At 46.7% G+C, this 25,320-nt stretch overlaps 1 protein-coding gene and 1 pseudogene across 2 annotated transcripts in view; one reads left to right on the top strand and one right to left on the bottom strand.

The window, feature by feature from the left end:
* The window catches only part of CLIC1 (chloride intracellular channel 1), a 43,933-nt gene extending 19,764 nt beyond the window's left edge, over positions 1-24,169 (bottom strand). The window contains exon 1 of one of the 2 annotated variants that reach the window (XM_061619280.1): positions 23,926-24,169. In XM_061619280.1, coding sequence (XP_061475264.1) covers positions 23,926-23,964 — 39 coding nt within the window. In that variant the 5' untranslated portion in view covers positions 23,965-24,169. Of the gene's footprint in view, positions 1-20,580; positions 20,705-23,925 lie in introns of those variants that run through there. The other variant, XM_061619281.1, reaches the window with a different exon arrangement.
* Positions 7,504-7,622, top strand: LOC133382565 (5S ribosomal RNA; annotated as a pseudogene).
* Positions 24,170-25,320: the final 1,151 nt, after the last annotated feature.

The raw sequence follows: 25,320 nt of genomic DNA, 5'->3' as shown, positions 1-25,320 counted from the left end.
CCTGGAACAAGATCAAGCAAGAATGAGCCATAAAAATGATAAGTCAACCAGTTTCTGGAGAAAAGGGGTGTGTGTGTACATGAGGTGGGTGGGGGTGGAAATTGAAGTCACATGATTTCCTTGTGGTTTGGGCCTATTTGCCTAATCTGATCTGTGGAACACAGGGGGGGTTCCCAAACTGATGTCATTCTGAGACTTGGAAGGCTTTTTGTTGTTGTTTTTGGCGAAGCAGATGTTCACTTCAGCCTTCAGATGGCAGACAGGAAATTCCACTCAAGGCAGTCAGAAGTTACTTATCTTCACCTAATACACTCCACTCTCAGAGAAGCCAGACATCCTGAGCCATCCTATATTCGTTCCTAACGAACCCAGGAGCCCTGACCACAGACACTCATCCCACTCTAAATAATCAGGCCTAAGGGGACCTCAGGCCTAAGGGCCACATGCGGCCCTCCAGGCCTCACTCTCTGGCCCTCAGAACTCTCTCTAGGCCACACTCCCTCTCCCTAGGCAAGCAAGAGGCATTATCAGAGTTCAAAGACACATTCCAGCCAGGCAAAAACACTTGACGGGTGAAGCAGAACCAGTGAGAGGTGTGGCTTGGGGCCAGGGGTGTGGCCAAGGAGAGTCCCAAGGGCCAGACATACAGGCCTGGATGGCTGCATTTGGCCCCCGGGCCTGAGTTTTCCCACCCTTGGTTTAAAGATACTGTAGAGGAGAAATGGGGAGTAGCACTTGTCATCCGACAGGGATGGAAGAAAGGGCTCCTTGCTGAATTCTCCCTTCTGCCACCACTTAAAAAGTTCCGGATGTGGCACTCCTGCCTGCCAAAGGCAGAGAAGCAGGAGGCAAGGCTCACCTTTGCTTGGTAACCAAGAGAACCCCACCCGGGAGTAAGTCTGAACTGCACACAAACACCTGGCCTCAAGCCCTACCAAGGCTTAATATACCTGGGAGGGGGAAGCCTTTCCCCTCCATATGCTTGAAAGAAAAAGAAAGAGAGTAGATGACAAAAGCATTACTCAAGAAATGACATTTTGCAACTGCTAAATATAGGCAGAGGGTAAAAGGAAAACCAGGAATCCCAATTTCCATCTCTCTCTCTCTCCTGCTTGTGCTCTAAGGAGACTTTGCTCCCAGCCTCCGCCCCTCGCTTTCTTCTTATAAGGCAAGAATCCTGGCACCCTCCCTGTCTCTAACCCAATATTTATGTATTTACATTTCTAACCATGATGAAAGCTCAGAGCGGGGAGCAGCAAAGCTTAAAACATACATAAAATATGGAAGAAAATTAACACTTGCAAGATCTCCACCTTCTTGGCCCTGGTTAAGAAGATCCCAGTGCGGGATCAGGCCAGTGGCCCATCTAGTCCAGCATCCCTGTCCTTACAGCAGCCAACCAGATGCCTCTGGGAAGCCTGCAAGGAGGACCTGTGCAACACCACACTTGTGAGTCCCAGCAACTGGTTTTCAGAGACATTCTGCCTCCGACCCTGGAGGTAGAGCACAGCCAGTGTGGCTTGTAGCCACTGATAGCCTTGACCTCCACAAGAATCCAGCAGTCTTGCCTGCCTGGCTGGCTACTGGACACCCCCTAGCACAAGATGTAGCAATTAATCTGAATTTTAAAATGTGCCTGCCTGCAGTGAGGAAAGCTCAGGGTAGGGATCAGCAGTAATGCCCTCAGCCTAGCCCACCCCCATGTGGTTGTTGTGAGGGGGGAAGCTGGGAGGGGTGAGCCATGCACACCCTCCCAGAGGAAGGCCAGGAACATAACTGAGAGCCAGTGTGGTGTGATGGTTAGAGTGTTGGACTACGACTTGGGAGATCAGGGTTCGAATCCTGACTTAGCCATGAAGCTCACCGGGCCTGTCGCTGCCTCTCAGCATAACCTACCACACAGGGTTGTTGTGAGGATAAAACGGGAAGGGGGGAACCATGTATGTATGCCACTTTCAGCTCCCTGAAGGAAAGGTGGGATCGAAATGTAATAAATAAATAAAGCGGAACTGGACTGGGCCACAGAGCAGCGGTGACAGAAGTGAGACAAGGTGGGAAGGCAGTGCCAGACCCAGCCTCAGAGCCGCTGGGCATCCATGGGCAGCTGTCAGGGCCTCAGCATCTTGAAGCCTCCCCCCCCCCCGTGCTACTGCCTTGCCTTGGGAACTGTGGCTGTGAGCTTACTTGGTCCAGCAACAGCAGCAGGAGGCCATTTTAATTTCTGACAATGCCGCCATCACAGCATCACTCTGAGACACTATGAAAAAGTACCGTGCCCGCCTCTGAGCCAGTTCTCATGGGAAGCTGCTTTATACTGAGTCAGACACTTGGTCCATGTAGCTCAGGACTGTCTAGACTGACTGTCAGAGACTCCCTAGAGTCTCAGAGATCTTTCCCAGCCTCACCTGGAGATACCGAGGACTGAACCTAGGACCTTTTGCATGCAAAGCAGATGTTCTGCCACTGAGCTACGGCCCTTCCCTGGGGCATGCCGACACAGAAGGGGGCCCACCAGCAGGCACTCTGCCGAGTGCTCTTTCAGACCTAGAGCCGGCCCTAGTAATGCTTTAGCAAAAAAAAATTCACACAGCCCCGTGCATAGAGCAGGAGCCACAGACACAGACCTTGGTGTGTTCACTACCCTCACCAAAGAGAAAGCTGACACATCTTTCTTTCTTTTTTTTAGGGTCAGCAAAAAGTAAAGCAACTTCGGAAGGACACCAAATTCAGAAAGTTTGGGAAACATTTACAAGTGCTCCAAGCGCAAGGTGATTCTACCCAATATGGCTTCTACTGATCCTGTACCTGGTGCACCACCTAAAATTAACCTCTGTCTTCTCTGCCTCTCAAGGGACCTAAGCATTTCAATGATGGCTGAAGACGTTTATGGCTGGTTCCAATACAACAATTAAAGACACTGTGGGTTTTGATTATTATTTTTTTCTTATGGACCAACACAGCTACATGTTATTTTTGACTATTCTGATTAGTAGATAGCGTTTTCAAATGTAAAAAGGTCTCCTGCACCTTTAATAATCCCATAGGAGAGGGAATTTCAGCAGGTGCAGCTTGTCATGCAAGTAGTAAGGGTGCCGGAACCCCGTCCTCTTTTGCATCTGGCCACTCTACTAGTAACATAGAAAGCTGACTTCAGCTGAGTCAGAACACTGGTCCATCTAGCTCAGCACTGTCTACACTGACTGGCAGTGTCTCTCCAGGGTTTCAGACTGAGGACTCTCCCTGGATGCCAGGGATTGAACCAGGGACCTTCTGCATGCAAAGCAGATGCTCTGCCACCGAGCCATGACCCTTCCCCCTTGTAGACTCTCCTCCCACCCACCCAGAGGTCAGGACTCCTGGTTCTAAGCCAGGGCTGGCACCAGACTGCAGCAGGTTGTGCACACACACTTGGCATCACCCAAGATGGTGGTGGGTGGCGTATTGATGCCCCCGCCACCATCTTGGGTGATGGCAAACACGTGCACGCAGTGTGCTAGTATACTAACATGGGAAGTGGCGTGGCCGGTTTGTGCCAGCGGGCTATTGCTCGGGAGAGTGGCTCCCACTCCATGACCCAATACATGCGCATATCTTACAGCAGAAGCTACACCCACCCAGGCCCAACATTAGGGCCTCCTCTCAGCTACAGGGGCCCTCAGCCAGTGCCCCACCTAGTCATCTGCTGGCGCCAGGCCTGCTCTAAGCTCTCCTTCTGGGCTGCGGATTAGTTCAGAGTTCACCTATGCTAATAGAGCCAAGAAGAATTCGCTGGCTGATTACACCCCACCTGTGACACTGCCTTTAGCCAGATTCAAGAAAGATACAGAAGCAAATCACTGACATACACTCAGCACAGGCTTACAACTTAGGCTCCCCGCCCACATGCGTACACACCCAGCTCCCTGCATGCAGGTCAGATGCAACTCAGACAACAACAAAAGGAAAGAGAAAGAGAAAACAAGCATAAAACTATGAGAAAATGATTCCAAGGGAGCAGGAGGAGCAGTTTTTATTACATGCCATAAATATATAAAATATACATGCTGAATCGGTGGGATCCAGATTCTGCACCAGGGTTAATTTATGCAAATTCTGCAACATTCCAGAAGCTGCATGAACGCCTGATAAGGCAGGATGAAGTTAGGCTTGCTGGGTCCGGAAAGGTGTGCCTTTCAGAGTTGGATTCCTAGCAACAGTGTTACAGAAAGGGGAGAATTTTCCCTCCTGTGCAAGTTGTAGTGCAACTGAAGCCCTCTCAGGGTCATACTCTGCAAGCCCTGCCTGGACATTCACAGGACATCAGTTTCAAGGATCAAATGCATCCATGCAGCAGGGTATCCAATGGAGGCTGTCCATTTTATTTGTTAGAGAGGCTCTTGTGCCTTGAAGTGCTTTCCTCGCAGCCAAGAAAGTCAATCAGCAAAGTATGCCCTTATCATTCCATCTCCAGACCTGGAAGAGCTTTGCTCATTGGAATTTCTGCCCGTTGAATGTACTTTGTCAAGGCAAAATGAGCCTGCCCGAAATAATGCCCCCCACCCAGATAAGTAGGAAGTTGCCTTACACTGAGTCAGACCATTGACTGGCAGTGGCTCTCCAGGGTTTCCAGGCAGGAGCCTCTCCCAGCCCTACCCAGAGACGCTGGGGACTGGGACCTTCTGCAAGCAAAACCGATGCTACGGCCCTGGAGACTTGTGCCCCAGCCAGCCAGTTTCCCTGCCTGTTCCCATGGTTTGACCGGAGTCACAGGTGGGGAACCTGAGGCCCTCCAGATGTTGCTGGGCTCCAACTGCAACATCCGGAGGGCAACATCTGGAGGACCACAGGGTCCCCCTCCCTGGCCTGAAGGACTGGTGGAGTCATGTCATCTTCACAGCCAGGTACCGGCTGCAGGGACCAAGAATGTTCCTGGGGACCTTTCATCTGAAATAAGACTGCACACCCTCTCTCTGCGGCGGGCTGGGAACGAATGCTCGTTTTTTTGACCAGGTTGAAATCTTTGGTCAGCAATTCAATGAGCCACCTTGTGATGGGTGGAAAAGCAAGGTAATAAATCATCCACTGCAATTTGAAATCACAGATTAAAAATTCACCCTGCAAGGCAGAACTGTCAACAAGTAAAAACTCCTGAGCTTGAAGAGCTCACAGCTGTGCAAGACTTAGGAAAGTTCTGGCTTGCAGACCGGATAACTTGAAGCACTGGCATAAAAGTGGAAGGCCCACCCTCTTCCTTGCCTGCTGTAATAAGAGTCCTGCTTGCAACTGCAGTTGTATTTTCTACCAAGTACAGTCAGATACAAAGAAGAAGAAGAAGGTGGGGCTCCTGTGACTTTAACAGTGAATTTCAGCAGGAATAGTTCTTGCTTGACAAGCTACATCTCTTCTTCAACACAACTATTAAAGGCACAGGAACCTCATCCTCTTTCTCATAAGAAAAGCCCTGCTGGATAAGGCCAAGGGCCCATTGGGGCTCTGTACATACCATACATTGAAAGTGTACACACATCACAAGAATCCTAGGAACTGTGGGTTTCCCCTCACAGAACTAAAATTCCCAGCACCCTTAAACTATTATTTCTACTATTCTTTTGGGGGGAGGGGGTTTAAAGGCACGGTAGGTACACAGCCTAGCCCAGCATTGTTTTCACAGTGGTCAGCCAGATGCCTCTGGGAAGCAGGCCATGAGCTCAACAACACTCCCCAACCTGTGCTCTTCAGCAACTGGCACTGAGGAATCCTGCTTCTGATACAATACTATAACCATCCGAGTTAGTAGTCATCATGCTGATAGCCCTATCCTCCCTGAATTATTATTTGTCTAATCCTCTTTTGAAGCCATCCAAGTCGGGTGGCCATCGCTACACCTTGTGGGAGCAAATTCCACAGTGGTAACGATGCACTGTGTAAAGAATGACTCCCTTTTTTCTGTAATAATACCTGCCCTTTAAACACCACTTATAGAGTGTTCAGAGCCCATACATTATGTTGTAATTCTTTTAACACCGTGTAAAGCAGGTCCCTCACGTTGCAGATGAGTGTGGGACCTGTGGCTTGCCTTATTCCACCTGGAAAGTTCATGGTGAGATTTGAACCAGGACTTCCTGATTTGTAGCTTAAGTCTCTTAGGCACTCTGCTACATCCCACAGGATCCATAGCTCTGTGACAGAGTGCATGCTTTCCATCGTATGGTCACAGATTCAATCACTGGCATCTCCAGCTAAAAGGGAGGTGGGAAAAGAGGTCCTGGAGAACTTCTACCTGCCAGAGTTGACAATACTGGGCTAGAAAGGAAATAGTGTGACCCCTAACATCTATTTTTCTACACACTAAGCTGACAGACATATAATCACATGTGCATGTGTGTGGTCATGTGTTTGCAGAAATATTTTGCCTCTTAGCTTATTTCTCCCAGTTAGAAAGGAAGTTCAGATTGTAGCTTAAAGAGAAGTCCAGCACTGATGAACTTCTAGCGCCCGAGTGTCATCTGAAAGCAGGACTGTTGAGAAAGTTCAGTCACCTAGTTGCTTGGCTTCTTAGTGGCTTCAACACGGCTAATTGATCAGTTAATAAGTTAATTAATTGTAAGCATTTATTGTAAAAAATCTTTGAGACTCCCTTAAGAAAGGGACAGCTTCTCTTAAATCTGAAATAGGTTCAAACAATCTATTAACCTGACTATTATTTATTTCAACAATTAATGTCCTGTTTAATTATATCATATCTTAGCTTCAGATGCAGATTGCAAGGCCTGGTCCAGCAGGGCTCTTCTAATAATTATGTGTGCAGTCTTAAGAGCCAAAGGCTTTGTTTTTTTAAGGAAAAAAATGCAAGTGTGTATTTTCTGGGGGGAGAATTTTGCACCCAAGTGATCTTCTGCCTTTCAAAAGGGCCTCTGCAGAATGTGCACAACATATTATTGGCTCTTTCAGGCTCTTTCAACAAGTAGAGACCTTATCCCAGTCTGCGTCTGTGTTGGAATTGCCTTTTAATATGTTTTTAAAGCTTGTTTTTAGAAAAAGGTGCTTTTAAAGCTTTAAAAAAATGTTTTAAGGATATTTTGTTTTAATATGTTTTAAAGTCTGTTTTTTATGTTTTAAAGTGTTTTTAGTGCTTTTGTTTGCTGCCCTGGGCTCCTACTGGGAGGGTAGGATATAAATCTAATAAATAAATAAAATAAATTACTGGGAAGGTGCCTTACATCGAGTCAGACCATTGCCATCATCTAGTTCAGTATTATCTGCACTGACTGGGAGCAGCTCTCAGGGATTTCAGACAGGGGACTTTCCCAGATCCACCTGGAGATGCTGGGGTTTAAACCCGGGACGTTCTGCATGCAAAGCAATGATTTACTCCCAGACCCAGAGCCCTTCCTGACTCTGCCTGCTACCTGCTCTAGGCTAGTGCAAGCATCATTTTTGTCCACTGCTGTCCCCCTTCCTTCCCATGTTGCTCTCTCCACTGAATCTAGTAATGAGGAAAGCAGCTGAGAAAACAGTCCTTACTACAGTGACTCTACGGCCCTGAACACGCATGATCTCCTCTGATCTCGGAAGCTAAGCAGGGTCAGGCCTGGATAGTACTTGGATGGGAGACCGCCTAGGAATACCGGGTGCCGTAGGCTTAGAGGAAGGCAATAGTAGGGACTTCCCGGAAGATTGCTCCGCCTGTGGCTGCCTCTGAGAGAGCTCTGTCTCAGAGGAAGCTTTTTTCAGTTTAAAATCAGTCAAAAGGGAACTTTGGTGTAAATGTTCTCCCAGGCAAGGGTGAACCGAATAGATTATCCACAGAAACTTTGTTGGGCTGTCGGTGGCTGGAATTGATCAGGAATTCCCTGGGAAAGGAAGGCACACCTAGCAGCCGAGGACGGAGTTAGGACTTCCAGCAAGCTGGGCTGAAAAAAAGTGAGACTTTTTTTCTTTTAAACGATCCACAACGGGCGAGCTTTCTTCTGTCTAATCTTATCATTTGGCTTAAATTACTACAGTAAAAGAGATTTGTTTTAGAATCAGCAATTAAGATACCTGGGTGAGTTACACTTCTCTCTTTTATACGAGGAATTAAGGAGGAGGAAAGAAAATTTTAAAAGCTTATCTTATTTTTTATGGCAAAAAGCAGGCCTGAATTTGGAAACTATAAAGATTAAAACGGATGAGGGGCAACTTATCCAAAGAGAAAATCTGATTTAGATGATTATTTGATTGATATATGTCTGGGACAACTTTGTCTTGGACTACTTTCTTTAGACGAATCTGCTGTTCGTGTATGTTACTAATTGTTCGGCGCTGTGAACCAAATTTGTTTTGCATTCTTGGACATGCAGGAGATAAGAACTGTGCAGGCCAGATGTCAACAGGCCTGGAATATTAACTCCCTTATTGCTGGAAAAAGAAGCAAATTACTCTTTGCTTGGGAATTGTGGCTATATTGGAAATTTGAAGGGTTTTTTTTTTTCTGGCTTTAAGAATTACAATCAAAGAAGTGGCAGAGACCCTGGATGTACCCCTGGAAGGGTTTTCCCCTCTGGATATGTTTCAGAAGATAATGGATGAGATTAAGATAATGAAACAAGAACTGGGACAGAGTAGACAAGAGATGACAACTGAATTTGGTAAAGTGAAACAGGAGTTGAAAGAAATAAAGGATTATATGAGAAAAGAAGCAGATGGACAAGCAATAGAATATGAAAAAGAAATTAAAGGGAAGGAGCAAATTCTGGAGATTGGATCAGATATATCAAATGTGGAATTGGAAAAAGATTTGGACTTTATGGCAAAAATTGAAGGGAGGATGCAAGTCCTGGAGATTGGAACAGATTTATCAAGTGTGGAACTGGAAAAATATTTGGAGTTTGTGGATCCTGGAGATAAAGATTACTGTTTGGAATTCGGCGTTGTCCCTGGAGAAATTGATGAAGATATCAGAGATAAAGCTATCAATGTTTCGATGGAATTTCTGGACTGGAATGATTTGATGGAACTTGAAATAGAGAAAATTTATAGAATTAATTCCAGATATGTGACGATGGAAAAACTCTCAAGAGATGTGCTAGTGCATTTCGTAAAAAAGAGGAACAGAGATATGACTTTACAACAATATTTCAGCAACACATTCAGAATTGATGGCAAGGAAATATTTGTGATGAAGGAAATTCCCATTAGACTCTAACTATATGACTATGACAGCAAGATTGTTATGGGTGCAAGGATGGAAGTTGGAAGATGGAATTAACACTGATAATGGAAAAATGGCTATTGAAATTATTGGTCCTAGTAGACTTGATGAGATGGATTAATTGACATGTTTATTTGAAGAAAATTCGAGCGATATATTTCTCAAGGAGTGGAAACCTCTCTTTGACTTTTTGCGGAAAGAATAAAGTGATGTTAATGAGATTTGATGATTAATTAAGATAACTACTGGAGGAAAGTGATTTTGTAATATATTAAGAGACAGGTTTGTTATATATCATAGACCTATAACTGATCTGCGACAAATCGGAAGTCAACATTTTATTTTATTGTTTAATTTGTTTTGTTTTGTTGTTTTGTTGGAAAATTTGAATAAAATTAATGATAAAAAAAAGAGGAAGGCAATAGTAAACCACCTCTGAATACCTCTTACCATGAAAACCCTATGAATATATCCAAAAGATTCATAGGGTCGCCATAAGTCATAATTGACTTGAAGGCATATACAGTAAAGACAACAACTACTGTGATTACTATGGCACCTGTGGAAGATAATAGGCAGCCAGGAGATGTCATCAAAAACAGAAATCTAAAATGACACGTGGCAGAAGAGACCAAAGGCTTCCCAGAATGGCTCCGTCCCAGTGCTGCACAATTTATTTCATCTGTTTATAAAAATGTGGTAACTATTAAAAACTGTGGTAACTGTGGTAACTACTAGTAAAAAAAACAAAAAACCCAGCCAATGTAGCTTAATAACTCAAACAATAAAACATCATCATCAGTACGGAAGAGAAGACAACTGCACCGTATAAAAACCATTAAACAAGCATAAGAAATAAGACAACCAAATAATTACAGGAAAATGACAGGGAGGCTGTTGCAACAGCCCAGGGAGTGGTAGCCAAATTTGGGAAGAAACAACCAACTCAGTCTTTGGGGGAAATAGATATTTGGACAGGATATCCACACAAGTTCCTATGATAAGAAACTTTGGAAAGGGATTGTAAAAATTTAAAAACTGGGAGGATAAAGCTATGAGTGGCTACTCGCCATGATGGCTGTTCTACCTCAGAGGCAGTGTGCTTCTGAATACCAATTGCTGGAAGCCACCGGAGGGGAGGGAGTGCTGTTGTGTTCAGGTCCTGGTTGCAGGCTTCCCATGGGGGCATCAGGCTGGCCACGGAGAGAAGAAGATGTTGGACTAGATGGGCCTTTGGCTTGATCTACCAGGGCTCTTCTTATTTTCTTCTTTAAAAAAAGAAGACTCTTTAAAATGCTGGTATAAATATATCTAGTATTGGAATTAAAAAAATTACTATAAAAATATTGGGAAAGTAGTACTAGAAATGGCATGGGATACAAAATTATGTTCACTAGTAAAATGCATATGTCAAAGGGCCGCATTATCCATTAGGCTTAGTAGGCTGAAGCCTAGGGGCCCGGAGCTCTTGGGGGCCCATGGGGCACTGGCCTGAGGGCCCCTGGAGCTACAGGGGGCCCTCCGCTCTCCTTCCACGATCCGCGGAAGCATCCGCGGACCACCATCCCCTCGCTTTACCTACCTTTCCATTGTTTTTTGCAGCGCACAGATTTGCCATCAATAAAGATGGCAGCTGAGGTTTCCTTAAGGGGCTGAAGCCTCTGCCGCCATCTTGGCTGACAGCACGCATGCGTGCTACACGCGTGCGTTGCTGCCATCAACAAAGATGGCGGCCGAGGCTTCAGCTCCTTAGAGAAACCTCGGCCCTCATCTTGATTGATGGCAAACCTGTGCGCGCCACAAAAAACAACGGAAAGGTAAGTGAAGCGTGGGGATAGGGCCCCACAAACACCAATCAGGCTAGGGGCCCTCCTCAGCTTAATCCGGCCCTGTGACTGTAGAGGTAATATTTAATTATGGAATTATTTAGTTGCATTTAAAGTTATTTTTATATGTTTTACTTCTTTTATCATATGTGTGTTTACTGCCCTGGGCTCCCTTTGGGAGGAAGGATGGAATAAAAATTTAATAATTTATTATTTTAATTTTAATTTATTTTATTTAATACATCCATTTACTGAACTAGCCAAAAGACTTCACAACCATTCTTTTCTTTATCCCTTCACCATAAATGGGCAGAGGCGTGTCACAGCGTTTAAAAGTATATTGTATATATAGCAGTTATTACATATAAATGAGTAAGCACTCTGGACAGGTATTAAAGTTAATTATATACTTGTGAGTGGTATCCCATCGATTTATAAAAGGTAATGGTGTCCCCGCACTTGTAGTCCGAGTCATTTCTGACTCTTAGGGTGACGTCTTGCAACGTTTACTAGGCAGACCATATATATGGGGTGGGATTGCCAGTTCCTTCCCCGGCCTTTCTTTACCCCCCAGCGTATGCCGGGTACTCATTTTACCGACCATGGATGGATGGAAGGCTGAGTGGACCTCGACCCCTTTTACTGGAGATTCGACTTCCTCCTTCCATTGGAATCAAACTCCGGCCGTGAGCAGAGCTTCAGCTGCGTTACCGGTGCTTACCACTCTGCGTCACGGAGGATCTATCGATTTATACACTATCCTTATTAAACTTGCTGGTTTATCTTCTGTCCCCGATCCTAAGAAACGCTAACAATGAACTCCTGCTTTGCCTTAAATGAAACAGCTTCTAGCTAGCCTCCACACATTCAACCATCACAATACTGCTATTTTTCAGCAGTGTGACTAGGAAAACAAAGGGCCCACCCGAGACTTTTCCAAGGTGTAGATCTATATCTATAGATCCCAACAGACAATCAGAGGGAAAACCTTGCTTGGAACAAAACACTTACAGTCAGTTAACAGAGGGGACTTTGTCACGGCCTTAAGCCAGCATGTTTGCTGATAGGATCAAGGTGTTTGGATGAAAAACAGGGACTTCACCCTCTTGCCTCTAAGACAGCCTTTGCCAACCTGGTACCGTCCAGAGGTTCTTGGAATACAACTCCCATCAGCTGGGGCTGATGGGAGTTGTAGTCCACCAACCTCTGGAGGGCACCAGGTTGGCAAAGGCTGTTCTAGGCTGAGGCATTTGTAGGAAACCTAGCTGTCTATATCACTCTCCCCATCATATAGGCCAGGCTATTTGTCCATTGAGTCCATTATGATTAGCTGTGGCTCCGCAGGCTCACAGGTCTTTTCCTTCATCTGCTGTCTGAACCTTTTAATGGAGCTGGTAAGGAGTTCATAGAATTATAGAATAGTAGAGTTGGAAGGGGCCTATAAGGCCATTAAATCCAACCCCCTGCACAATGCAGGAATCCAAATCAAAGCATTCCGGACAGATGGCTGTCCGGACAGCTGCCTCTTGAATGCCTCCAGTGTTGGAGAGCCCACTACCTCTTTAGGTAATTGGTTCCATTGTCATATGGCTCTAACAGTTAGGAAGTTTTTCCTGATATTCAGCCGAAATCTGGCTTCCTGTAACTTGAGCCCATTATTCTGTGTCCTGCACTCTGGGACGATCGAGAAGAGATCCCGGCCCTCCTGTGTTGCAGCCTTTCATGTACTTGAGGAGTGGTTAAGGCTGTAGCTCAGTGGTAGAACATCTGCTTTGCCTGAAGAAGGCTTCAAGTCCAACCCTGGCTTCTCCAGGTAGAGCTGGGAAAGGCCCTTGTCTAAAATCCTAGAGAGCTGCTGCCAGTCAGTGTCAACAATACTAGGTCTGACAGGCAGCCTTCCAAGTTCTAAGTAATTAAACTGGGACGTTTTGTATGCAAAGTACTTGCTGCCACTGAGCTATAACCCCCACAGTGCTCAGCAAGGTGTGCTTCCAAGTAACGGTGCACAGCACTGTAGCCTCAGAGTAGCATACTGAGACAGCCAGTGTGGCACAGTGGTCAGAGTGCTGAACCAGAACCTGGGAAACCAGGGTACAAATTCCCACTCAGCCATGAAGCTTGCCTGGTGACTTTGGGCCAGTCACAGTCTCTCAATTTAACCTACCTCACAGGGTTGTTGTGAGGGTAAAATGGAGAGGGAGGAGAACCGTAAATGCCACTGTCTGCTCCTTGGAGGTTCTGCATGCAAAGTAGTATGTGCTCTTACACCAAGCATTAGTGGGCCGAATATAGGTTTGGGAGGCACATTCTGTGGTGCCCCCTGTAATGTCCTCCCCATCTTTGTAACTTCCCTCCATCTTTGGAAACACTTCCTTTTGAAATCCAAGCATCCTTACCCTTCCACATGCTCCCAGCTGACTTAATTTACCAGAGACAGTCCCATTATTCGGATAACTATTCCTGGTAAATCACATTTTATTCCAGATTTGCCTTTGGGGGGAATTTTAAGAACATCGGGTTGTTGTTTTTTAAAAGTGTTTGCATGCATGCACGAGTACCCCACCAGTAGTTGTACAGTACTAGTAGTTCCTCTCCTGACAGCCATAGCTACTGATCTAGATAGCTAAAACCATCCAAGAGGCAGCTAGGGATGCTTGAGGAATTTCTTTTTAAATTCTGATAGGAAGTGACCTGATCTGCACAGGTAAACTTAGATTTTGCACTTCTCAGAATTTTGTGACCAGTTTTCAGCTCAAAAACAGAGCAAAACTGCATATAACATGCATATTTAGAAATGCATATTTTGTGAGAAAACATTCAAAATATGAATTTAAATATGATTTTGTGTGCAAGTTTTTTTCTTTTGTAAAGCTTCTCAGATTATTGCAAAATGGGACGGACAGGACTCGTGCATAAACACATGTGAAACCAACACAGACCGGAAACAGAGTGATTCAGCCATCCCTAATTGCAGCCTACTCTATATTAAGTACAATCAGAGCCATTATATAATATTAAGCATTCTATTCAAAAAGTGTTTGTTTTTTATATACATACACAAAAGGAAACAGTTATGGTCAGTTTACTTCCTAAGTCCCTGCAGGGCAGGCTATTACAGAATAAATGAATACAACAGGCAGAGAGAAGTCTTCAGCAATATATAATGAAATCATAGAATTTTAGAGTTGGAAGGATCCTTGGAGATAATCTAGCCCAACCCCTTGCTCAATGAAGGAATACATGGCGTCTGAGTGAGGAGGAGGTACTCAGGCAGTGATCTTCAGTGTGAGAAAACAGACATGTTCTCACTTTCATTTGCAAAATGCTGGATGTTACGATTCACTTACAAAGTCATGGGAGTAATTTCCCTGTGATACACTCCCATTTTGCCAGGGCAGCACATTTAGCTCCCTGTCAGGAGGGCAATGACTGGGTAGGAGAGACCAAAGTGACTGTGCATTAGCATGCATGCTGCATACCTTTTACTGACGTGGTTGGCAACAGAAGGGCCATAGGTCAATGGTAGTGAGCACTTGCTCTGCGTGCAAAACATCCCAAGTTCACTCCCTGGCATCTCCAGGTAGGGCTGAAACCTAGAGGGCCACTGCCAGTCAGTGTTAACTGTACTGGGCTAGACAGACCCCAACAGTCTGACTTAGAAAGCAGCTTCCTATGTTTCTATGGCTCTGCAGTTGTTTTCAGATTAGTGTGGATAGGGGCAAACACCCGATTTAGGTTCTTCGCATGATGGTCCGCCTGAGTGGTGTGGGATCATGCCATTTGGAAGTCCATTTCACGCTGCTGTGGAATGTGGGAAGGGGACCAGCAGCCACAGGCTATCTCCTGAAGAGATATTCTGTACTTGGCTGCAGATATCCAAGTACAACCGCACCATGTGTAAACTCAGGTTGGAAGCCTCTGGCACAGGGACCCCTTCCATATGGCTCTTGGCCTAATTTCATGTGAGTGGCAAGAAACAGGGGAAAACATGGCAGAGAGAGACATGGGAAAGTGAGATGGCCTCACCCATTTTTGGCTCTGACCCTGTCCCCTGCCGCTATGGAGTCCTCAGAACGTTCCCTGCCCCCATGGAAATGCAGCCCTCTACAGAGAAAAGGTTGCCCATCCCTGATGTAAAATTAGCCAATCTTCACACATAATGTAATCACTGCCTTGATCAAGGGTGGGGAACCTCCAGCCCACAGGCCTGATTAGGTCCACCAGGCCTCCCCATTTGGCCCACCAGGCCTCCCCATTTGGCCCACCAGGCCTCCATATTTGGCCCACCAGGCCATTTGGTCCAAGCCATGTCCACCTGCCCTACACTCAACACACTATATAATGTAAAGACATGGCTAGGCCAAAGGGAGTTTGCAGGCATCACTGATCAGTTGATTATTTGCAAGCCCCAACAATCAGCTGATTGTCAGGGCTTTCAAAGCCTTGCACGCTGAGTTATGCAAGCCCCAACAATCAGCTGACTGTCAAGGCTTGCATGGCTCCATGCACAAAGCACCCAAACCCCATCGGCTGATCTTTGGGGTCTGCATAGCTGCGTGCAGCGCTTTGCAAGTCTTGATGATCAGCTGATTATTGGTGCAGGCAAAAATACATAACCTGGCATAACTGTGATATCAGGTGACTGACTTGGGGGAGATGAAAATTTGGCTGTCCAGATCCAGTTCCCCATGCCTGGCCTTGATAGACCAGATGAAATTCCATCTGGCCCAACCAGATGCTTTTGGGAATATACAGGTATGAAGGCGATAAGGATCAGGGGATATCTGGCTGTCCCCAGAGTTCAGAGATATACTGCCTCTGCATAGGGAGGTTCAATTTAGCTACCATGGCCTGGCTGTTGGTAGACCAATCCTTCATGAATACTTTTTTAAAAGCCATCTAAGTGACAGGCTGTCACACCTTGCAATATGGAATCCCACTGATATAATTATGCATTGCGTGAAGGACACAAATTTCAAGCCATGCCCTTAAAGTACAGTGAAGCAATTCACTCCTTTCTTCCTTACCACATTTTAAAATGGAGAGCAATGTTTTGAAAAATGCATGTTCCCAGTTCAGCCATAGTCAGACCTGATAGCCCTGGGCAAGGCAATTAATTCACAGCCCCAGTTTCTCCACCTATAGAATTCAAATATTATTACTGACCTACCTTCATAGGTTATTATAAGGATGTGGAAATGTTGTTTACTTGCTCTAAGCCTTCTGAAAATAAATTAGTTTCTATGCTGGCCTACTTTAGATCAAACCTTTAAATATATCCCCCTTTCCACTCCCTTCTTGACAACAGTACATGGACCTTTCTGTCCCTAAACCATGTGAGTTTGTTATAGTTGAAACGACCTTTAATTCCTCTCAGATAAAAGTCATTGTTTGTCAATGTTCCACTGTGGGAACCTTCCCCTTGAACAATTAAAATGTTTATGAACATTCCACGCCACCACGGTGCCTCAGTCTATCCCTGAGAATTAGTCTATAGCCTCATGTATCTAGCAAAATCTGCGATTTCTATGTTGGAAAGGAATAAGCTGCACATCTTTAAGCTGAGCGTGAAGCAGATCAATCTACAACATTAAATAAATAAAGCAGTCATTACCAACAAGGGGTCTACAAATGCACTTCCCGCATCTCCACTAGAGGGCACGTTTTAAAAAAAAAATCTGCCAAGATTCCCTCCCTGCTCCCAAGCTGGAGAACTTGGTGGAAGTGTCTCCTGATCCTGCAATGAGCCTTGGAAAGCAGAAACTTAGCAGGAATGTAGGAAGCTGCCTTATAGTCAATCAGACCTTTGGTGCATCTAGCTTAGAATTTACATCAGCCTTTGCCAACCTGGTGCCCTCCAGATGTTTTGGACTACATCTGGCTGGGGCCGATTGGGGGTTGTAGTCCAAAACATCAGGAGGGTGCCACATTAGCAAATGCTGGTCTACAGTGAGTAGCACCCCCCCCATCAGGGTTTCAGACAGGAGCCTTTCCCCAGCCCTACCTGGAGTGGGCAGGGATTGAATTGGGGACCTTCTGCATGCAAAGCAGCTGTTCTGCCCCTGTGCTGCGGTCCCTCCTCAGCTCAGAATTGGGGAAGGTGCCTTATCTCTGCAGTTGCACTGGGCCTCTCAGGCACTCGGAGCATCTCCAAACCTCAGTGCATTCTCACAGCCAAGACTTCTCACCCCTGAGTCAAGGTTTTTGGAGGGCACAAAGTTTAACCCGCTGTCCAAATCTGCAGCTCTGTGGGTACTCTTATCTTTCAGAAAATTTCTTGAATTCTCATTTGAGTAGCATTCCAAATTTGACAAAGCCTTGTTACAACACAAAACTACTTGCCTTCTCAGCATCCCATGCTAAGCGCATGGAGAGCGGGGGAGGGCGAAGCAACTTCCCCTTTCTTATTAAAATAACAGACAGTCCTGTTTCGTTTTGTTTTTATCTGCTACCCTCCCAGCAGGTTTTTTAAAAACCAACACAGACAGCAATTTCTGTTCTCTGCCTTGCACCCAGAAGTTGTGCAGCTATTGAAAGATATTTGGTGTCATTCCGGGTCTCTTCCCTCCACTGGGGACTAGATGCTTGAGAAGTATGTCCTGCACTTCACTATCTCATTTCCAGATACTGAGGATTCATACAGTCCTCAAAGGTTTTATGCAAGTTTGCACCCAGCTGGGTGGCAAAGCCAAGCTATTTTGCCAGGCCCGGAGGTTATTCTTTTACCTTATTAAAAAGGGGGAGGAGTAAGGGAGGGCGTGATAGAGGTAGGTAAGATTATGCATGGTGTGAAGAAAGTGCATAGGAAGTCATTTCCCTACTCCTCTCATCATACTAGAACCCAGGGCCATCCAATGTAGCTGAATATTGGAAGATTCAGGACAGACAAAAGACAGCGCATAGTTAAACTGCGGAATTCACTCCCACAAGAGGCAGCGATGGCCACCTACTTGGATGGCTTTAAAAGAAGATTAGACAAATTCATGGAGGAAAGGGCTACCAATGGCTACTAGCCACAACGGCCATGTTTCACCAGCACTGCCAGAGGAATCATGCCTCTGAAAACCAACTGCTGGGAATCACAAGTAAGGAGAGTGCTCTTGCACTCAGGTCCTGCTTGCAGGCTTCCCATAGGTATCTGGTTGGCCACTGTGATAACAGGAGGCTGGATGAGATTAACCTTTCATAGAAGCATAGAACAGTAGAGTTGGAAGGGACCTATGAGGACATCAAGTCCAACCCCCAACACAGTGCAGGAATCCAACTTAAAGCATACCCTTTGGCCTGATCCAGCAGGGCTCTTCTTACGTTCTTATGAGGGCAATCTAGAAACAGAGCCAGGCAAAGGAAAAATGGTGGTAAGGCATAAGAACATACAAGAGAAAAATCAACTCATTTGAAATGTGGTGTTGGAGGAGAGCTTTGCACATACTATGGGCTGCAAAAAAGACAAATAATTGGGTGTTAGAGCAAATTAAACCAGAACTGTCACTAGAAGCTAAAATGATGAAACTGAGGTTATCATACTTTGGACACATCATGAGATGACCTGATTCACTAGAAAAGATAATAATGCTGGGAAAAACAGAAGGGAGTAGAAAAAGAGGAAGGCCAAACAAGAGATGGCTTGATTCCATAAAGGAAGCCACAGACTTGAACGTACAAGATGTGAACAGGGTGGTTCACGACAGATGCTATTAGAGGTCACTGATTCATAGGGTCGCCATAAGTCGTAATCAACTTGAAGGCATAACAACAACAAACTGGCTCAGACCCAAAGTCCATGCAGTCCAGCATTCTGTTACAACAATGGTCAGCTGGATGATTCTGGGAAGCTTACAAGTAGCAAACACTCCTCTCCTATTTATCTGCATTGCATGCATTGCCTCTTGACCATGGATGTTCCTTCCATTTTGAAGGCTAAGAATAGCTAACTGCCACATAACCATAGAAGGGGAAGTCAGGGATAGCCAACATGGTATCCTGCAGATGTTGTTCAGCCAGTATGGCCAATGGTCAGGGAAAGGTGGGAGCTGGAGTCCGATAACAGCCAGGGGGCACCATGTTAGCTACCCCTGGGAGAGATGTACAAAGCAGCAGAGAACAGGAGAAGCAGGCTGAACCAGAAACAGGCCTTCAGTCCCAGGCTCCATCTACACTATACAATTAAAGCAGTATCATGCCAGTTTAAAAGTAGTCATGGCTTTCCCCAAAGATTCCTGGGAACTGTAGTTTGTTAAGGGTGCTGAGAGTTGTTAGGAGACTATAATCCCCACAAGGGGAGTGGGACGACCTGAGGGGGTGGGGTTGCCTGGGGGAGTACAGGGGTTGGAGGTGGCAGGGGGAATGGAGGGGTTAGGGGTGGGCAGCGGATTTGCAAGTGGAGCGAGCAGGGGGGCAGAGCCCCCTAGCATAAAATAAAAATGAATAGACTGTACTGGGCTAGATAGACCTACAACCTGACTTGCTATACAGGGCAGCTTCATATGTTCTTGCATGTTTTCATGTTATAGAGATGAGAGGCAAAGACATCATCAGCTGCAGTTCACCAAGAAACGGGCTCCCATCCCTGCACGGCAAGGACCACAAGGCAAGGACCGATGCAAAACAAAAGAGGAAGGGGGGGGGGATTTCACATGTCAAAGGTGGCAAGGGGAGGGCAAAGAGTTTCTCAGTGAGGCAAACAAGATACAGTACTCAGTATTCAGTTGCAACAAATGAAAATAAACAAATGCTTTTTTATCTGCATTTGTTGCACCGGTGCTGCAGGGCCACACTCCCCCCAGTTATTTTCTTACACGTGTGCAAGACACACATGGGGTGGGAAATACTGTGGGGGGAGGATGCCTTCCCCAAAATTGCACCCCTGCAAGATGAGGGCGTTATTGTAAGGGAATGCGCTAAGAGCAGTAGCAGCTGGCGGAAAACGTTGACATGTTAGGATGGGAAACGGCACAGCCGGCCTTACCGAGAGTCTGGAACATTGTGGCTTCACACTTGGCAGTGGGCGGTGAAAAGGGAAGGGGAGAGAAAGAGAAGAATGCATTTCACAGACAATTGCTGTGCCATCCATACCCTTCTCTTTTAGGACTGAAACCAGGGGAAAGGGAATGTTTTTCAGCCTGAGGACTGCATTCCCTTCTGGGTAACATGCCAGTTGTGGGTGAGGCCAGGAGCAAAAGTGGGCAGAGTAACTCATGCAAATTTCACGGTGGCACCACAGGTTAGTTTCTGCACACACTCGCACACCCCTCTCTATCCTCCATCCAGGCAAGCGAGAGGCACTATCAGAGCTCGAGGACACCTGGCAGCCGGGCAGAAACCCGCCAGGTGGGTATGAGGCAGGGCCAGTGAGAGGGGAGACAGCTAGTCAAGGGCCGCGGTGTTGTGAAAGTCCCAAGGGCTTGAGGTTCTCCACCTCTGATTTAAACAAACACCCCCCAATACTGTAAATACTTATAACTCCAAGGCACTCATCACTAATGGGGTAAAGAACATGCTGAAGACCCAAACCAGGAGCGCTCAGAGGTTTCCGTACACCACACTCCCATTGTGCAGCACAATAGCCCCTGCACCACTCACCCTCCTTGCCTGCACGCCGAATCGGCTGGTGGAAAGGCGAGAAGCATTTAGCCATTCAGCGGCTTGAAATGGGGGAGGAGGAATGTTTGCAGGAGGCTCCTCAAAGGCCCGTGTGGAAGAAAGGAAGGGAGGCAGAACGAGAGACTGGTTTAATAAGGCTGGGTAGAGACATCCACTGTTTCCCCCCCCCCGTTTTTTCTGGCAAGCGTGCTACACGGGGAGGGGACATGGTTCAGTGGAAGAACATATGCGTTGCATACAAAAGGTCCCAAGTTCAGTCACCGAGATCTTCAGGGAAACGTAGCGTCAGGTAAGAGTGCAGTCCCCTGCCTGAGATCTCTGACGGCCTCCCACAGACATAGTAGGCAATTCTGGGCTAGATGGACTAATGGCCGGACCCAATCTAAGGCAGCTTTGTAAGTCCAATGTACAAGATCATACTGAGTGCTTGGCAAAGGGCCAGAGCTCAGTGGCCCTCAGCCTTGCATGCAAAAAGGTTCCAGGTTCAATCCCCGGCATCTCCAGGTAGGGCTGGGAGAGGCCTCTGCCTGAAACCCTGGAGAGCCGCTGCCAGTCAGTGTAGACAAAACTGAGCTAGATGGACCGTTGGTCTAACTCAGTACAAGGCTTTAAAACACCTATCACAGTGCCAAAGAAACAGGCAGGCGGCACAGATCTGACCCTACATACCACATCCTGTCCCAGGAGTCCTCCTGCTCATGCCTAGGGATGCCACAAACTCCCACTTCCTGTAGCGCAAGGTGGTCCTCAATGGGCTAGAAGCACAAAAGAAATGGGGCTGCCACTCACTGCAACCAGCCACTTTAATAAAAACCCAGATCTGCCTGGCCTTCAAGAACACACAATCAACCCAGCTCCTGACATACACCAGGCGACTGAGTTTGTACCAGAAATGTAGAACGTCCTCAGAATCTAGTGTGGTGCAGCGGCCAGAGTGTTGGACTAGGGCCTGGGAGACCAGAGTTCAAATCCCCATCCAGCCACAAAGCTGCCCTTGGACCAATTACCGCCTCTCAGTCTAATCTACCTCACAAGGGTATTTGTGAGGGGAAAGAATGAGAAAGAGAACCATCGACGCCACCCTGGAGGAAATTGTGAGGTATAAATGTAATAAACACTGAAGAAAATCTTCTCCCACCTCTTTGCTAACTTTCAATATCATCATATCTCAAAGGAGGATTAAGGACAGATGGGGCGAAAGCCATGCTCAAAAAGTCGGCAAAAAGCCCTGCTGAATGAGACACAGACCCATTTCTAGCCAGTGTGATGTAACGGTTGAAGTGTTGCACTAGGACCTGGGAGACCAGGGCTTCAGTCTCCACTCAGCCATGAAGCTTACTAGGTGATTGTGGGCCAGTCACTGCCTCTCAGCCTAGCCAATCTCACAGGGTTGTTGTGAGGATAAAATGTAGAAGAAGGAGAACCATTTACACCACCTTGAGCTCCTTGGAGGAAAGGTGGGATAGAAGTGCAATGCATAAATAAACAATGGAGCCCAGCCTCCTGTTTCCCACAGTGGCCAACCAGATGCCCCAATGGGAAGCACAAGCGCAACAGCATTCTCCCACTCATGATCTCCAGCAACTAACATTTAGAGACATGGTGCCGCTCATCCTGGAGAGGTACTAACATACAGCCATTGTGACTAGCAGCCACTTACAGCCTTATCCTCCAAGACTATGTAAACAGAGGAGATTGGTTAACAATGGTACCCATAACCTCAGGAGGTGGTGGGCTCTCCACCACTGGAGGCATTTAAAAGACAGCTGGACAGCCACCTGTCAGAGATACTTTAAGCTGGATTCCTGCATAGAGCAGAGGGTTGGACTCGATGGCCTTATAGGACCCTTCCAACTCTATTATTCTATAATTCTATGAATCTGATTTTTTTTTTAAATCTTCCTGTGGAGGTTCTTCCGCTCTTTGACTCAGCTGAAACACACAGCAGCAGCAGCAACAAAAAGGGTCTGTGTGTGCTTCAGTAGTTGGGAAACCCATTGAACATTGATGCAAAGGGAGAAAAGCCAGCATTTGAAATATGGGGAGACATGAAAACCGTTTTAATTCCCCTTCCCCAATTTTTCAGTTCAGGCCGCAAAAAGGAGGGAGACAAAAGGAGAAGAGGCAGGCAGCAGGAAATCTGCAGGAAGGTCGGACAGAGAAGGATTCATCAGTGTAGAAGGGACTTCATAAATATATCCTAACTTGCTGTCCCTATCACCAATTCATAGGAGGGAACATGGCCAGAAAGGGGAGATCTGTGTGGCCCCCCAGAAAGTTGCTGGACTCCAGCTCCCATCAGCTCCACCCAGTGTGGCCAACTGACAGGGATGATGGGAATTATAGTTCAGTAATATTTGGGAGGGCCGCAAGTTCTCCATCCCTAGAATAGGGGATCAGATAAATGTGCCTGTGCATTTAATTGCCAAAAAGAATTGGTTGAAGTCTATTAGCAGTGATTACCACCCCCCAAAATGAGACCATTGATAGCTAATAGAAAATCTTATTTCTTAAGCTGCAGGAAACCAACTTCAATCAGCAGCACCATCAGCACAGGACTTGGGGGCAGAAATCTAGGGCCCCATTCAAGGATGAGCAGGAGGGCCCCGGAACAAAACAGGACGGGCCTGTTATTTCACTTGCTTCAAAATGCGGTCATGTCTATTACCATGTACAGGAGAGCCGCCCCTTTCCACCTAAAACAATTAAATCCGGAGAGTAAAATTTACCCAACCACCAATCTGAAAACGTGCAAATCGCTATTTTTGACAGCCTCTCCCCCTTTTGGAGGTGCCACATGCTTCTTTGTTTCTCTTTGGCTGCAACAGAAAGGCTCCTTTCCCCGGAACCTGGCACGCCTACTGCAAAGTTTTTCACCCTTGTTCATTCGCACGAAGAATGAACAAGATCCTGACCCTGCTGGGTTGGAAGCGGAGGGTGGTGGCTGGAAGGGGGGGGGAGAGCCAGAAAATTAATATCTGGAGAGGTTTTTAAAAAAGTCTGCCAAAGAAGGGCGGGGGCTTCTTCTCTCCTCCCTTTCGGCTTTCACTCTCATCAGCTCGTTGCCCGGGAGGAAGTGAGGAGGGGGCAGGAAGATCAGAGAGAGAGACTTTTTTCCTCCGGAGAGTGAGGCCATTATAAAAAAAAATAATCCTAAGAAAGGAGAATCTTCAATGAAATGTAATACAAGGCCTTGAGAGTCTCTTCCCCCCCCCTTCCTTTTTGAAGCTTCCACGTTCTTCGATTTCTTCCAAGGAAAAATGAATGTAGGAAAAAGCGCGCCGGATGCACAACGCGCGCGCGCACACACAGCGTCCGTCTTACCTTTACAAACAGCTCGACCTGGGGCTGCTCCTCGGCCATGTCGAGGGAGACTTAAGAGGGGGCGAAAAGCGTTCTTCTTTGGGTTCAAACAAGAAAGCTGAACTTTCTGTTGAATGAAGACAGGGGGGAGGGACGGAGGGCGGTCGCGCGTCTTCCAGCTCAGAAGAGCCTCTCGCAACTTCAAGCAACTTCCCACCGCAGCTCCGGGCCACGCCCAGGAACTGAGCCCGGTCGATCTCTGAGTCACCGAGGATGGGCGGATGGGAGCAGAGGAGGGACGGAGGGAGGGGACCGGCCGAGGCTAGGCGGGCAGCCCGGCAGGCTGGATGTGGAGCCGCGTGGTGGTCCGATCTCTTTCCCAACCGGATTCGCTTCACTTTGCCTTTTTCCTCTCTGTAACTTTTTCTATCTTTTTGAGCTGCAATCCAATTCATGTCTAGTCAGAAGCGAGTATGATTCAATAGGGCTTACTGACAGGTCAGTGTGTATTGGATTGCAGCCGTAGCCTCTTCCTAAGGTGAGGATTTTAGCCGGGAGTGGGGGAGATAGTGTTTTTTTTGTTATTGCTTTAAATTAAGGGATGAGAAAACCTGTCGCCGTCCAGATGCTTCTTGGACTGCATCTCTCATCACCCCTGACCGTTGGCCATGCTGGCTGGGGCAGGCGGGAGTCCAGCAACATTCAGAGGGCCACACCCACACCCCGTCCCTGCATTGTTAAAAGAAGCCCATTTCTTTCCATAGGGTACGACTACGCAGGCTATTTCTTTTGCCCCATTACGTTGTGTCCAGTAGTGTTGTGGCAAATTAGAAGTGCAGGGTCCCTTCATAATAGTCACAGCCACGCCCTCTCCCATTGGGGTTTTTGTTGTTGTTGTTGTTGCTGAGAATGAGATCCTTGTCATGCAGGCATCCCTAGGAGTCAATAAGCATGAAAAGAGAGCAAGTAAGAAGACTCGTGTCAGTGGTTAGCACACTCTCCTTTCATGGTGATGGGCTCATGGGATGCTGGAGACATTGGGACCCTGCTCCCACAGAAGTAAGGGTCTAAGACATCCTGAGTCCCTGGACTACTACACCCCTGGTTGGACTGGTCAAATAGGTTTCTCAAGCTCTGGCTACACTGCAAAAACCTGCCAATCCTGTTTACCAGAGGGAAGAATGCAATGAATGTGCACCACAAGAATAGCAAGCTCTCTTCCAATCTCCCGTGGGGAGAAAATCTATCTGCAGCCTTGTTCAGGCCAATGTTAACCACATTATTTGGAAGATGGTCTCACTGGAATCAAAGTGATTGGGCCATGTGGCACGCTGTGGGGCTAAACGCAGAAGGGGCGTAGCTCAGTGACAGAGCATCTGCCTTGCATGCAGAAGGCCCAGGTTCAATCCCTGGCAT

The sequence above is a fragment of the Rhineura floridana genome, chromosome 3 (genome assembly GCF_030035675.1).
Source record: "Rhineura floridana isolate rRhiFlo1 chromosome 3, rRhiFlo1.hap2, whole genome shotgun sequence".
NCBI lineage: Eukaryota > Metazoa > Chordata > Lepidosauria > Squamata > Rhineuridae > Rhineura > Rhineura floridana.
Note: the sequence above shows the minus strand (reverse complement) of the source record. Positions and strands in the feature narration are given on the sequence as shown.